This window comes from Schistocerca gregaria, chromosome 4 (genome assembly GCF_023897955.1).
Source record: "Schistocerca gregaria isolate iqSchGreg1 chromosome 4, iqSchGreg1.2, whole genome shotgun sequence".
Taxonomy (NCBI): Eukaryota; Metazoa; Arthropoda; class Insecta; order Orthoptera; family Acrididae; genus Schistocerca; species Schistocerca gregaria.
In genome coordinates this window covers 514,464,264-514,476,304 of record NC_064923.1, presented here as the reverse complement: position 1 = coordinate 514,476,304, position 12,041 = coordinate 514,464,264, and the positions used below count along the sequence as shown (strand labels likewise).

Here is a 12,041-nt window from a genome sequence, read left to right as displayed (position 1 = left end):
GGCTGCAGGAAAAATGTGAAGACATCGAAAAAGATATGATTGTCGGCAGGACAGACTCAGCATACAGGAAAGTCAAAACAACCTTTGGTGACATTAAAAGCAACGGTGGTAACATTAAGAGTGCAACAGGAATTCCACTGTTAAATGCAGAGGAGAGAGCAGATAGGTGGAAATAATACATTGAACGCCTCTATGAGGGTGAAGATTTGTCTGATGTGATAGAAGAAGAAACAGGAGTCGATTTAGAAGAGATAGGGGATCCAGTATTAGAATCAGAATTTAAAAGAGCTTTGGAGGACTTGCGGTCAAATAAGGCAGAAGGGATAGATAACATTCCATCAGAATTTCTAAATTCATTAGGGGAAGTGGCAACAAAACGACTACTCACGTTGGTGTGTAGAATATATGAGTCTGGCGACATACAATCTGACTTTCGAAAAAGCATCATCCACACAATTCCGAAGGCGGCAAGAGCTGACAAGTGCGAGAATTATCGCTCATGCATCGAAGCTGCTTACAAGAATAATATACAGAAGAATGGAAAAGAAAATTGAGAATGCGCTAGGTGACAATCAGTTTGGCTTTAGGAAAAGTAAAGGCACGAGAGAGGCAATTCTGACGTTACGGCTAATAATGGAAGCAAGGCTAAAGAAAAATCAAGACATGTTCATAGGATTTGTCAACCTGGAAAAGCGTTCGACAATATAAAATGGTGCAAGCTGTTTGAGATTCTGAAAAAAGTAGGGGTAAGCTATAGAGAGAGACCGGTCATATACAATATGTACAACAACCAAGAGGGAATAATAAGAGTGGACGATCAAGAACGAAGTGCTCGTATTAAGAAGGGAGTAAGACAAGGCTGTAGCCTTTCGCCCCTACTCTTCAATCTGTACATCGAGGAAGCAATGATGGAATTAAAAGAAAGGTTCAGGAGTGGATTTAAAATACAAAGTGAAAGGATATCAATGATACGATTCGCTGATGACATTGCTATCCTGAGTGAAAGTGAAGAAGAATTAAATGATCTGCTGAACGGAATGAACAGTGTAATGAGTACACAGTATGGTTTGAGAGTAAATCGGAGAAAGATGAAGGTAGTGAGAAGTAGTAGAAATGAGAACAGCGAGAAACTTAACATCAGGATTGATGGTCACGAAGTCGATGAAGTTAAGGAATTCTGCTACCTAGGCAGTAATATAACCAATGACGGACGGAGCAAGGAGGACATCAAAAGCAGACTCGCTATGGCAAAAAAGGCATTTCTGGCCAAGAGAAGTCTACTAATATCAAATACCGGCCTTAATTTGAGGAAGAAATTTCTGAGGATGTACGTCTCGAGTACAGCATTGTATGGTAGTGAAACATGGACTGTGGGACAAACGGAACAGAAGAGAAGAGAATCGAAGCACTCGAGATGTGGTGCTATAGACGAATGTTGAAAATTAGGTGCACTGATAAGGTAAGGAATGAGGAGGTTCTACGCAGAATCGGAGAGGAAAGGAATATGTGGAAAACACTGATAAGGAGAAGGGACAGGATGATAGGACATCTGCTAAGACATGAGGGAATGACTTCCATGGTACTACAGGGAGCTGTAGAGGGCAAAACTGTAGAGGAAGACAGAGATTGGAATACGTCAAGCAAATAATTGGAGACGTAGGTTGCAAGTGCTACTCTGAGATGAAGAGGTTAGCACAGGAAAGGAATTCATGGCGGGCCGCATCAAACCTGTCAGTAGACTGATGGGGGGTAAAAAAATTGTATATGTATGGCCTCCTTAACAACACAGTCCCAGCAAGATGTCGCTGGGGATAAAATTTCTGTCTGTTCGTAAAGCATGTTGTTGTCGTTGTTGTGGTCTTCAGTACTGAGACTGGTTTGATGCAGCTCTCCATGCTACCCTATGCTGAGCAAGCTGCATCATCTCCCAGTACTTACTGCAACCTACATCTTTCTGAATCTGCTTAGTGTATTCATCTCTTCGTCTCCCGCTATGATTTTTATCCTCCACGCTGCCCTCCAATGCTAAATTTGTGATCCCTTGATGCCTCAGATCATTTCCCACTAACTGGTCCCTTCTTTTTGTCAAGCTGTGCCACAAACTCCTCTTCTCCCCAATTCTATTCAATATCTCCTCATTAGTTATGTGATCTACCCATGTAATCTTCAACATTCTTCTGTAGCACCACATTTCGAAAGCTTCTATTCTCTTCTTGTCCAAACTAGTTATCGTCCAAGTTTCACTTCCATACATGGCTACACCCCATACAAATACTTTCAGAAATGACTTCCTGACACTTAAATCTATACTCGATGTTAACAAACTTCTCTTCTCCAGAAACGCTTTCCTTGCCATTGCCAGTCTGCATTTTATATCCTCTCTACTTCGACCATCATCAATTATTTTGCTCCCCAAATAGCAAAACTCATTTACTACTTTAAGTGTCATTTCCTAATCTAATTCCCTCAGCATCAACTTATTTAATTCGACTACATTCCATTATCCTCGTTTTGCTTTTGTTGATGTTCATTTTATATCCTCTTTTCAAGACACTGTCCATTCCATTCAACTGCTCTTCCAAGTCCTTTGCTGTCTCTGACAGAATTACAATGTCATCGGCGAACCTGGAAGTTTTTATTTCTTCTCCATGGATTTTAATACCAACTCCAAATTTTTCTTTTGTTTCTTTTACTGCTTGCTCAATATACAGATTGAATAACATCAGGGAGAGGCTACAACCCTGTCTCACTCCCTTCCCAACCACTGCTTCCCTTTCATGCCCTCAACTCTTATGCTTTACGACCCCCCATGAACCATGGACCTTGCCATTGGTGGGGAGGCTTGCATGCCTCAGCGATACAGATGGGCTTACCGTGGTTCAACCACAATGGAGGGGTATCTGTTGGGAGGCCAGACAAACATGTGGTTCCTGAAGAGGGGCAGCAGCCTTTTCAGTCGCTGCAGGGGCAACAGCCTGGATGATTGACCGATCTGGCCTTGTAATAATAACCAAAACGGCATTGCTGTGTTGGTAGTGCGAATGGCTGAAAGCAAGGGAAAACTACAGCCGTAATTTTTCCCCGAGGGCATGCAGCTTTACTGTATGGTTAAATGATGATGGCGTTCTCTTGGGTAAAATTTTCTGGAGGTAAAACAGTCCCCCATTTGGATCTCTGGGCGGGGACTACTCAAGATGACGCCATTATCAGGAAAAAGAAAACTGGTGTTCTATGGATTGGAGCGTGGAATGTCAGATCCCTTAATCGGGCAGGTAGGTTAGAAAATTTAAAAAGAGAAATGGATAGGTTAAAGTTAGATATAGTGGGAATTAGTGAAGTTCGGTGGCACGAGGAACAAGACTTCTGGTGAGGCGAATACAGGGTTATAAATACAAAATCAAATAGGGGTAATGCAGGAGTAGGTTTCATAATGAATAAAAAATAGGAGTGCGGGTCAGCTACTACAAATAGCATACAATGTCCCTTGTCCAGGCAATGCTCTACTACCGCTTATTTATCAGGTTGCCCCAGGTGTGTATGATAATGGTGTTCAATGCAATGTTCTTGCACAGTCTGACGTGTCTGCCCAGTATAAGATTTTCCACACTGGCATGGGATGTTGTACACACCATGTTTCCTAAGGCCAAGGCAGTCTTTGACCGAGCACAATAAATTCCTCAATTTTGCTGGTGGCCGAAATCCAGAGAATAACATTAAATCTTCTCAAGAAGAGTTCTATTCCTTCCAAAGTGACCAAAAGCCTATGCTAATAGGCTGCAGTTCCCCAAGCTATACAGCATACCCAAGATACATAAGGATGGGACTCCTCTTCGCCCAATAGTGAGCAATATTGGAGCTCCTACCTATTTTCTGACGAAACACCTTACTACACTGTTGGGACCTCTCATAGGCGAGTGTGATCACCATATCCGTAAACCACAGGACTTCATAGGATGCCTGAAGATTCTTAAGCTATAAGTGTCAGATATACTGGTTAGTTTTGACATATCTTTGTTTCCAAAAGTACCTCTGCAGGACTCATTCTAAGCTTATCAGCAGCCAATTCGTAAAAGACATTGTGACTTGCACTTACCTCGAACTTTTTTCTTATTCAATGACCAGTATTTTGAACAAGTGGACTGTGTCGCCATGGGAATCCTTCTGTTTCCAATGGAGGCCAACTATTTTATGGAAGACACTGCAGTCAGCAAGTCCCAAATCTCTCTGCTCCTGGTGGTATGTGGACGACAGTTTTGTGGTGTGGACCCATGGAACACAGCCATTACCCGCATTTCTAAGGCATCTGAACCTGCTCCATCCCAATATACAGTTCACAATGGAAGTGGAAAAGAATCGCATTTTACCATTCCTGGACGTCATAGTTGGAAGGGTACCCCGCGCGGCTCAACAGATGGAAATTTTATCCCCAGCGTCATCTTTCTGGGGCTGTGATGTTAAGGAGGCCATACATATCCAAACAGCAAACGATCTTATCACCAGGGGTGCAGGCTTTCAACTAAGTGCCACCTGGAATCCGGCACTGGCTGTCATTAAATAAAAAAATAAATAAAAAAATGGAAAACAAGAACTTCTGATTCATCAGATGATGCAATGTACTACTGATATTTAGATCAGCCTTTAACGACAGGAGCGTCCAGAGGCACAGTCATTGCCCATAGTGCACACGCGAATGGCCATTCTGCGGCTCCCAGCAGGAGGCACCAGGAGTGCCTTGCCACTTTCAATTTCACTTAAATTACCCCCCAATATCTAGATTTATCAGCCTTTGTGTTTCTTTTCGGATTTTCTAGCTTCCCTGCCATTTCAAGCTTGAAATTCCACACCCCGACTCTTAGAATGTTACCCTTTTGATGGTTATTAGATCTTTTTCTCAAAGTCACCTCCCCCTTGGAGGTCCCCTCCAGGAGATCCAAATGGCAGACTACTCCAAAATATTTTGTCAATAGATTGATTAACATGACACTTTTTCGTTTACAGGCCACATGTCCTATGGATACACATTAAATGTCTGTAATGCAGTGGTTTCCATTACTTCCTGCATTCTCATGCCGTTTATCATCGCTACTTTTAGGGCCAGTTTCTTATCCCATGTGCAAGAGAGTGTCCTGAGTCTCTGTCCACTCCTGCACCCTCTTTGGCAAGGTCGTTGGCAGAATGAAGGTGACTTCTTATGCCGAAAGTCTTCAGCCACCAATGCTGATTTGTGTTCAAAATTGGAAGTGGTGGCAGGGTCTGAACCCATAACTGAGGACATTATGATTAATAATCAAAGAAGCTCCCACTAGACCATGGATGCTCAGTTCAGAGTACAAAAACCATTGGTCAACCTGTTACGGCTGACATGAAGACAACAGAAGTCAGCTGATACCTGCCAGGAGAGGTGAAAGGAAGAATGCCACGAAACAGAGTCCCATGAATCGCACAAAGTTTATTACAAAGTAGATGCTCCTCCAGGAGTCTGTCCATGACTGAGCAAAAAGGATTTTGATATGAAGCCACAAATACTCCCCCAAAGCACTAAGGAGAACAGGGAGCATGTGGCTACACCCTCAGCCAGACAATCAGCAAGCTCAGAATCCAAGATACTCACATGGCCAGAAATCAAAAGAAAATTAATTGAATAAGCAGCATGATCAAGATCAGTAAAGGTCGTGGATGGCAGGGACCACGAAGTGGCAGGAAAAACACCAGGCCATAGCCTGAAGGCCACACATCGAGTTCATACATAATAAAATTTGGGTGACGGAGGACCATTTAACAAAGCAAAGGATTGAATAAATGGCCATCAGTTCCACATGTGGCAGGCAAGAGATGGTGCTCTGTGGCAACAGAAGACGAAGGCACAGCCTACAGATTTACGCCATTCAGTGTAAAAAAAAAAAGCACCTTGAAACTACCATAAAGGAGGGTGGAACAAGCAAAGGAATACCATTGGAGTTATGGTGGCTTGCAGACCCTGGGAGAGATCCATCCGAATCCGGAGCTGAAGAACAGAGGGGGGGGGGGGGGGAGATGAATTGGGACACAGAAATGAGGGGGTGAGGGTAGGGAGATCACAGTGTCAACCATGAGACGATCAACAAGGCTAGTGTGAAAGGCACTGGTAGCCAAACTGATACCACGATTGTGGACCAGGTCTAAGAGCAGCAGAGTGGAAGGGGCAGCTGAGCCATGAACTTCGCAACCACAATCCAGGACAGAATTGAGTCCTGTTAACGACACAGAAGATTTGAACAATCTGCGCTCTAAGAGGTGTGGGCCAGAAAGCAAAGGACATGGAAACAGTCAATCTCCAGAAAGCAACCAAGTAAGCTTGTTGTCAAAAAGAAGACAGAATAAATGGAAATGGGGGACCATGGTAAGGCATTGGGTATCAAAGTAAAGCTCCACCTTGGGATGGAACGTAGTACAATGGCAGAAATGTACCACCCACAGTTTGAAGTGGAGGGAATTGAAAACCATGTTAAAGAGTCCACACGAAAGTGCACCATGTGGTTTCCTGGAGCTGCCTCTCCACAGAGGTCACTGAGTGGCTACTAGCCTAGATACATAAATCATCCATATCCAGAGCAGGGGTGACCTAAGGCCTGACGGAGGCCTCGAGTCCATTAATAGTAATGAGGAAAAGTAGTATGCTTAAATGGAACCCTGTGAAACAACATTCTCCTGGGTCTGTGGAGAGCTGAGAGTGGTGCCAACCTGAATTCTGAATAACTGGTTGCACAGGAACTAGCAAATAAAAATTGGCAGGGGGACCTGAAGACACTACTCATGGAGTGCAAGATGTGATGGCGTCAAACCGTGTCGTAGGCCTTACAAAGATTGAAGAAACCTGCTATAAGATGGTGGCACTGGAAAAAGATCTGGCAAACTGCAGTTTCCAACCAAAGCAGATGATTAACAGGAGACTGTTTCTCCTGAAGGCCACTCTGTCAGGGAGACAAAAGGCCCTGAGATTTGAGGACCCAACAGAGCTGACAAACCACCATCCATTCAAGTAACATGCACGTGGCATTGGTCAAACTAATCTCCAGTTGTTGACTATCGAGGGATGATGGATCCTTACTGGGTTTAAGGCCAGGAACCACAATACTGTCCCTCCACTGAGAGAAAAAACACCTTGGAGCGAGATAAGATTACACACCTGGATGAGATAATATCATTGTGGATGACTGAGGTGTTGAAGCAGTTGGATATGGGTGGAATCAGGACCAGGGGCTGAATTTTGGGAAGAGGAGGCAGATGAATTTCCCATTCAGTAAATGGTTCATTGTAAGATTCCACCTCACTAGGGGTGGAATATAGGAGGGAAGCTTCAACCCGCTGTTTCTGAAGGAGGCAGCCAGACATATAGGAGGCTGATGCCATCACAAAATGGGTCATGAAGTGTGACATGAGAACCAACATGTCAATATGAAAGCCACCCAGAAGGGCAAGGCCCAATACGGAAGACAGCTGTTGCCGATCTTTTAGAGTGTAGAGCATAGCCCACATCCATGACGAACGGACAGAAGAACCTAGGGAAGAGACAAAGTGTTCCAAACACATCTGCTTGCGCCGATTGTGCAATGGGTTTTGGTGCAAAGGCATTTAAAGATAATAAGACCGACAGAGGATGTGTGCTGCTTAAGGTATTGCAAGGCTTGACAGTGTCGTGGATGGCTAAGGCAATTGCCATAGTCCACTACATGACCGGCCAGCAGTGAAAGAAGCCTGTCAGTTACGGGACAACAATCCTGGTGGCTTGAATAATTGTATTAGACATATCATGAGCAACTTCAATAAAACCTGACAAAGAGGGGTAAATACCACCTGGGAAGTACATAGAGGGAAATCAGTGCACTGGAAAGACCAGCGAGGTAACCTGGCCATCGGAAGGTAGGAAGGGAATAAGAAAATCAATGGAAAAGTGGCTGCTATTGCAGAGTTCATTGTCTGGTAACAAATATAATGAAGAGAGAAGGGGAGGGCAAGAGATAGAGAGCTAAATGGCAGAGGAAGACCCACAAGTGGCACTAAAATGGGTAAAGGAATCATTGTTAAGAAGGCACAGGTCGTCATCTGCAAGAAACTGATCTATGAAGAGGCCCTGACTAGACAAAAAAGTGCTGCACCACAAGGAGTGGTGGGCATTAAAATCCTCAAGGAGGGGGGTAGAGTTGCCAAAGGACGGCTGTCAGGGCACTGGGCATAGATGGCCTGTAGTAGGGAGATAGAAATTGCATACCAAGACCTCAGAATCCCAGTTATCTGGACGACAACTGCTTCCAATGTGGTATGACAGGGATCCATGTACTAGCAACATCTGTATGGGCCAACATGCAAACACCACCTGCAGCTCTCCATCAACCTGGTTCCGACAAAGCATGAAACTCTTGAATGATTGGTATGTGAGCATCAATAAAATGAAATAAGAGATTGCACCTCTGGAAAGTTATGATAGTTTGCTAGAATTCTATCGAATAAACATTGAATAGGGATCCAAATGGGAGGTAAACAAATCAAACCCTGTCATGTCACCAGATCACCTTGTATCACCAACAAGGATGGGGCAACATTCATAAGCAAGATTCTGAGGGGTTGGGAAGGAAAGTTGGCACCTCTAAGGGCAGCAGAGAGGCCTTGTCCTGGGACTAATTCTCCTCCTCCTCCTTCCTCTCAATTTTAGTCTGAGGATGGCAGGGCCTGGAGAAAGAGCAGGCTTAATTGAGATCTGGATCAGACAGAGAGAGAGAGAGAGAGAGAGAGAGAGAGAGAGAGAGAGAGAGAGAGAGAGAGAGAGAGAGAGACCCTCAACCATATATGCAAAGACCACTGAGAAGTAGCAGACACCAGAATGTTGCCACAATGGTCAACGGCATAACAACAGGCCACAGGCAGGGCAGTAGTAGAAGTTTTCACAAACAGCGAACCTGACTACATCGTACTCAGAAAGCACTTTGCCAAACTTGTCTTTGATAGTTTCCACAAAAAATAATGGCTGGTGGCGGATGGAAGTGTCCCCGCCAGCCCTGGTGCAGACGAGGTAGAAGGGAAAGGGTTTCACCACCATCTTACAAGCCTGCCCTCCCCTTCCCTGGAGGTAGCCAGAGAAGGGGAGGCTGTACAGTCATAAGAACCAGCATTAAAGTATCCATTCCTAACCAAATATATGGACATAGAATAATGCAAGTTTTTTTAGGAGCTTAATATGTTTCTACCATTGTACCACCTGCTCTGATCAGGGGCTTTCCCCATGGGCACCACCAAGCCACAGCAATGGTCAACAGGCATGGTGGCTGCTGCCAGGAGTTCAGATGCTCCAGAATGACAAGCAATAACTCCTAGGCTTACATGAGGAGGTAGCAGTTCAGGTATCAGAAGTGTGAACCCTGCATTATTTGCTCAACTGAAAGTGTACATAATGATCCCACCCACATGGACTGGCTAGGGTTGCGGCTATTTAGTATTAAGGGACAATGGCAGCAAGGAAAAGATGAGAAGCAAAAAGAACACATGCCGAAATGCTCAGTAAGGCAGTGTTATCCAGTTGACTCACCTATGGAGACAAAATTTAGAAAGGGAGGTCAAATTTCAAAGGGAGACCAAAAATGCTGAGCAGGTGGGGGAGGGGGGGGGGAGGGGGGGTCAAAATGGCAAGGGATAGCAGAAACTAGGAGGATGGTCATGACAACATAAGCAAGGACACCAGGAGAGGGGAAAGAGCCGACACAGAGGGAGCAGCATGAGGAAGAGAATGCAGCCCGAGAAAGAAGAAAGGGCTGCAATACCTCAAGACTGTGTGAGCCATGCAAGAACTCACGAAAGGGCTGTGCACCCCATGGGTGGAGGAGAGGGGAGATAATAATTTGATGAACAAGTAAATCAAATCAAATATGTAGAGCACTCTACCAAAGATATTAATGTTTGTGATCTACAGACCAAACAGATCCTTTATAAATCTTCTTTAATGAAGATTATTTATACAGCTGCTTCCTATTTTATACTTATTGTCAAGAATTATACCACTAACTCCTGAAGAGGAAAAAAAAGAAAGAAAGATATTGCATATGAAATTAGCCATACCTGTCAGCAAAGTACTGCGTTGCAACATCACCAATGGGTAGCTTAGACAGTACTACCTTTGCTCCACTTTTGTGTATTAAATCCAACTTTTCATACAATATTTTCCATTCAGCATCCACCACCTTCTGATATTCCTGTACATTATCCACTCTGATTTCAGCATTGTCCCTTTCAGCTTTGAGCTCCAGTTCAATATTAAGCAGAGCAATTTTGGGGTTTGAATACTTCTTTGGCTGCATTTCAAAACCAGCGTATGAAAATGTTTTCTTGAAAGCAACGCCTTCTACCAACAGCGAATCCTTAAAGGGACAAGTGCATTATAAGTTACAGAGATACTATGTGGTTTATACAAATATATTTTCTTCTGTGTTTTAATCAGTTAATTTAATGTAATTAACATACCTCCAATGCACCTCCTGTCACCTTCTTGATCCCAATCATATTGAGCGGTAAAAGCTCATCCAAAAGTAAAACAGCATCAACGACCATTTTTGAAAAGAATCCTTTTTGGTGGCTTATTAGCTTTGAACTTAGGGCTGTTGCTGCACATTTCTCTAGCAATGAACGATGTTCAGCTACATTTTTTTTATCAATCTGAAAAAAATATCAATAATGATTATATCATTAGTTTACAGATGAAATCAATAAATATAGTTCTTCTGTGTACACACAGAGTGTGAATTAACAAGCATTTCACTCATTTAAATATATGGCCAAAAGAGTCAGCCTACAGGAATTTTGAAATGAACCCTGTTGCCCATGAACGTGTACCACAAAGGGCGCAGATTCACCACGAGATGGGGAAACACACAGGCGTCTATTGTCTACTGAGGCCTACGCACTGTAGTGTGCGATTGAGACAGATGAGAACCAACATCATCGGGAAACATTTATGAAAACTATTTAATTCTGTAGTAATTCAGGGAATCAAGCCACAGTAATTTTAATCTGCCATCCTCCATAAATTTTCATGGTGATCCAATTAAAGCTTGAATATTGATAATATCTATAATAGTTTAGGATTTACTGTTAAAGTGAAATTAACGAGTTTTGTAACAAAGACCTGCGTGCTAAAATCTGAAAGCTTTGGTCGATCTTAACAATCGACATTTCATTTCATATACAATCGCACCATTAAAATGACAAATGTTATGTAAATATCATCTCTAAATTTATTTGTTTAAAAGATATAGTAAATTTAAACTATCAGTATTTTCAGTTAAGCATCAGATCATTTCTTCCACACAAAACACATTGAACGATGACAGCATGACACCTTATTAATCATTAGGTAACATAGTATTTGTTGTCAAGTTTGGTGCACAATAGTTACTTTTGTTTGTTATTTATTTATCAGAATGCACATTGGTGCATGGCTACTGGCCATGACATTCAAAGTTAAGAACGAAATTGTATTGGATTTTTGTAAAAGAATTTAACCTTTATTATGTAATAAATATCATTGCTGCTTTATTTAGAACATGAAAGTGGTCAAGCTTTGTTTATTTAAATATGTTAATGTACAGTAATGTAGAATAAGCTGCAGCCAATCTGATGGACGGCTTCAGGAAAGGGAACTGCACTAGTTAGTTGAGTGAAGATGTTCAGCGGGCGGGAAACGCGGTCGTAGACAGGCCGAGGGCAGACACCAAAGGGTACAGTTCGGATTGAGATGCGAAAGCGGACAGTCAATTTTTAGGTAGCTAGGAAGCTAAACGACTTAGGAAATTTCGTGTTGTGCGGTATCGCGGGACTTAGTTTATGACCAGTGAGTAGCCGCGCGACTGGTGGGAACTCTACTTTTTCCCATAGTTAACAAGGTGGAGTATTGGACTTGTGTTTCACGATGAGATTGTGAATGATCGAGCTGTGTCAAATGGATATGCACTCTAGTGTAACAGTAACTCTAAATAAAACCACCTTCACTATTAGTTTGCTTTCTGAATAAACATTGT

General features: G+C 43.0%; 1 protein-coding gene across 1 annotated transcript in view; it reads right to left on the bottom strand.

Moving 5' to 3' along the window:
* The window catches only part of LOC126266905 (T-complex protein 1 subunit eta), a 66,743-nt gene that overhangs the window by 25,809 nt on the left and 28,893 nt on the right, over positions 1 to 12,041 (bottom strand). Inside the window, exons 4-5 of the mRNA XM_049971582.1 lie at positions 10,489 to 10,680; positions 10,087 to 10,385 (exon numbers count right to left, since the gene is read on the bottom strand). Of these exons, the coding sequence (XP_049827539.1) occupies positions 10,087 to 10,385; positions 10,489 to 10,680 (491 nt within the window). The remainder of the gene's footprint in view (positions 1 to 10,086; positions 10,386 to 10,488; positions 10,681 to 12,041) is intronic.